Source organism: Monoraphidium neglectum (genome assembly GCF_000611645.1).
Source record: "Monoraphidium neglectum strain SAG 48.87 unplaced genomic scaffold scaffold02300, whole genome shotgun sequence".
Lineage (NCBI taxonomy): Eukaryota > Viridiplantae > Chlorophyta > Chlorophyceae > Sphaeropleales > Selenastraceae > Monoraphidium > Monoraphidium neglectum.
The window spans coordinates 1,320-4,491 of NW_014011328.1; the positions used below are offsets into that span (position 1 = coordinate 1,320).

Consider the following 3,172-nt stretch of genomic DNA (forward strand, 5'->3'; position numbering starts at 1 on the left):
GGGGCGGGGGCAAGGGGCGGGGCGGCGGCGCGAGCCGCACGCTCGTGGCGGTGTTCCCTGTTGCGAGCAGGGTGGGGCACCTCCTGCACCACCATCACCAGCACCACCACAGCCAGCAGCTTGCGCACCAGGATGCGCCCTGGGGTGCCCCCCACCTGGGCGCGGACCCGGCGTCGTCCCCGGCTCCATTGGAGCCCTCTTCGCTGCAGCAAGCCGCGCCGCCGCCGCAGCAGCAGCAGCAGCAGCAGCAGCAGCAGCAGTTGAAGACCCGGCCGCGGACTTCCCCTGGGAAGCAGCAGGAGCCGGCAGCAGCCAGCGCGGCGGCGGCGGCGGCGGCGGCGGCGGCGGCGGCGGCGGCCGCGGTGGCGTCGCCTGTGCAGAGGCTGTATGAGCTCGCGGTGGAGGTGTGGGGCGGGCCCCCCGAGGGCGCTTTCCGCCACACCAAGGTGCATCGAGGGGGCGGGGTTCAGGGGCTGCCCGCGTCTTGACGTCCTCGTCGGCGGGGCTCACGCCCACTCCTTGGATATGGCGGGGCCAGCCTGCCTGTCAAAAAACATCTGCCAAAAGAGTAAAGTTCACACACACACACAAACAAACCCCTGCACGCACCCTTTTAAACACACAAGATACCACACTCACACGCCCAACCCCGTTCACATAAACAAAGGTAACCTCCCGCACCCGCCAACTTCCTCCTTCGACACCCCCACCCCCAGGTGGTCTCCATCAAGTCAAAGTACATCCTCCTCAACGACACCGGCCTGGGCATAGAATTCAAGCAGAAGGGCACGCCAGACCCGGGGGACGCGCGGTACCTGGCATACGGCGACAGCCGGCGCTTCGCGGGGCCGCTGCAGCCCTCCGAGAGGTGCGCACGCCTGCACCCTTTTCGCATGGGGCAGGATCTGATTTGAGATGAGACGGATCGCCGGGCCCAGGCGCAGCCTGCACGCGCAAGACGTGCTCAGGCTTAAGCAGCACTGCTGCGGTGGGCGGTCCCGCAATAGCGGGCGGAGAGGGGCGGTGCAGAGCGTGACGGGCGTGTCTGGCGCCGCCGGCGCCCGCAGGTGCGCTCTGCACTGGGACAACGCGGGCGAGGCGCGGGAGCTGCAGATCCGCCCCCTGGGGCCCGGCTGGGAGTGGAGCGGCGCGTTTGCTATCCCGGAGCGCGAGGAGTACGTCGGGCTGCGCATACGCAACAGGTGAGAGCGCCTCCACCATCACTTGTGTCCATCAGCCGTTCTCAGCGTCCCTGTATGTTGAGCCCCGGTCAACACATCATTGGGTGCTGACGTGATGTCAGCCTCATCGTTTGCACGCCTCGACCAAGCCGCATGGACTCGTAAATTCTCCGTACCCTTGGCGGCGGCTTTGCCGATTGGCCCCCTTGAAACGAGCGCCACCTCTCGTGCGGCGCGGCCGGCCACTAAACATCCTCGCCGCTCACCACCCTCCCGCAGCCTGACCATGGCGAGCGTCATCCTGCCAGTCAACACCACCGTGGGGCGCTCGGGGGTAGTCCTCGTCACGCTCAAGAGCCAGCGCAGCATACCGCCCATCAGGCAAGCCAAGGGGCGCCCACGCGCCCCCTCCGCCTCCATCGCCCTGCTAGAGGGGATGCAGAGGGGCTCGTTGACATGCATCCGTGTGCCTAGCCGTCCACCTGACCGCCCATGTCCCTGACTGGACTTTGTTCCTGCCTGCCCACAATTTTTAAAACCACGTTTCTCACTGCTTGCACTCCTGACTATCCACATCCCTGGCTACCAATCTTCTAACCTCCCACATTCCCATCCGTCTGGCCACGTCTGTGTCCCCTCATGTCCCTTTGTAACTGCAGGATTGAAAACCGCTGCAAGCGCGTGGTGGTGCGGCTCAAGCAGGGAGGGTGGCGCCCGCCGGTGGAGGGGTGAGCGCCCCGCGCGCGTCTGCACTGGCGGCGCGCGTGCGCCGCCACCAGGCGGCCTGTCGTGTTGCGCCATGCGCCAGCCGCCTTTGCATGCCTTGTGAGGCTAGCCATCATGGCAGCCGGCTAGGGTTTAGGATTCAGGGTTGAGAGTACACCTTGATCAGTCGGGCCGTATCGCCGCCACCGGCGACCCACCCCTCTGGCGTGCCATGTCACTGCCTGCCCGGCCTGCAGGTACGGCAACCCCTTCAACCGGCGCGTGTGGGACGCACTGCCACCGCACGCATCGCTGCCATACGCCTGGGACCAGGTGGGGGGCGGAGGTGCTGGGGGGCGATATGTAGTTTCTGCGCAGCGCGCGAGCTTGCGCCAAGAGGAGATGCAATCTGCAGCTGCAGTTGTGGACATCATCCCCACAATCAGCCGCCTCGCCCTGCCGCTGCCTGCTGGTTGCGTGGCGCCGGCAAAGCCACAACCCGGCAATCCCCGCCCTGACGCGGCGCTCGCAGCCCAACGGCAAGCACACCATTGAGGTCGCCGCCACGCTGCTCGCCGCCGACCCCGACTTCTCGGCGGCTGCCGGGCAGCCGGGCGGCAGCTTCCTCATGAGCGCCGCCGAGTACAATCTGGATGAGATGAAGACTCACAGGGTGCTGCACGTGGTCAGCGCAGTAGCGCCCGGCCAGCAGCAGCAGCAGCAGCAGCAGCGCAGCCAGCACAACAGCCAACAGCCGCCCTCCCAGCCGGCGTCCCCAACTCGCATGCCGCTGCCGCCGGACGCCCTCCTGCCCCCGGCGCGCACGGGCGGTGCGCCGCCACACGCGCCGGCCGGCGCCGGCGGCGCAGCGGCGCGGGCGCTGGCGGGCGCGGCGTCGGTGGGGCCAGGGCCGGGGGCGCCGGCTGGGGAGGTCACTGGGAACGGCCTGGCGGCGTTCTCGCCGGCGGCGCTTGCCACCACTGCGGCCAACGCCCTCGTCGAGCTGGGCAGCCGCGGTGCAGGGGCGCTGGCCGCCCTCGCGCAGCCGCTGGGCAGCTCCTTCGGCCTGCTGGGCGGGCCCTCGGGGCCGGTGGAGGCCGCGGCGGGCGCGGGAGCCCCTGGGTTGGGGCCGGTTGATGCGGAGGGGTTTCTCCTTCACACTGAGTCGCACAGGCCGGGCGGCGGCGGGCTCAGCGGCGCCGGCGCGGGCTCGCTGGCGCCATCGCGGCGCGCCCCAGGGGGCGACGCCCACGGTGCGAGCGGCGGCGCGGCGGGCGCGCACGCGC

At 69.5% G+C, this 3,172-nt stretch overlaps 1 protein-coding gene across 1 annotated transcript in view; it reads left to right on the top strand.

The window, feature by feature from the left end:
* The window catches only part of MNEG_10402 (hypothetical protein), a gene marked incomplete at both ends in the record, with an annotated part of 8,696 nt that overhangs the window by 1,220 nt on the left and 4,304 nt on the right, over nt 1-3,172 (top strand). Inside the window, 7 exons of the mRNA XM_014041125.1 lie at nt 210-446; nt 717-868; nt 1,068-1,202; nt 1,461-1,631; nt 1,841-1,909; nt 2,144-2,219; nt 2,419-3,139. Coding sequence (XP_013896579.1) covers nt 210-446; nt 717-868; nt 1,068-1,202; nt 1,461-1,631; nt 1,841-1,909; nt 2,144-2,219; nt 2,419-3,139 — 1,561 coding nt within the window. The remainder of the gene's footprint in view (nt 1-209; nt 447-716; nt 869-1,067; nt 1,203-1,460; nt 1,632-1,840; nt 1,910-2,143; nt 2,220-2,418; nt 3,140-3,172) is intronic.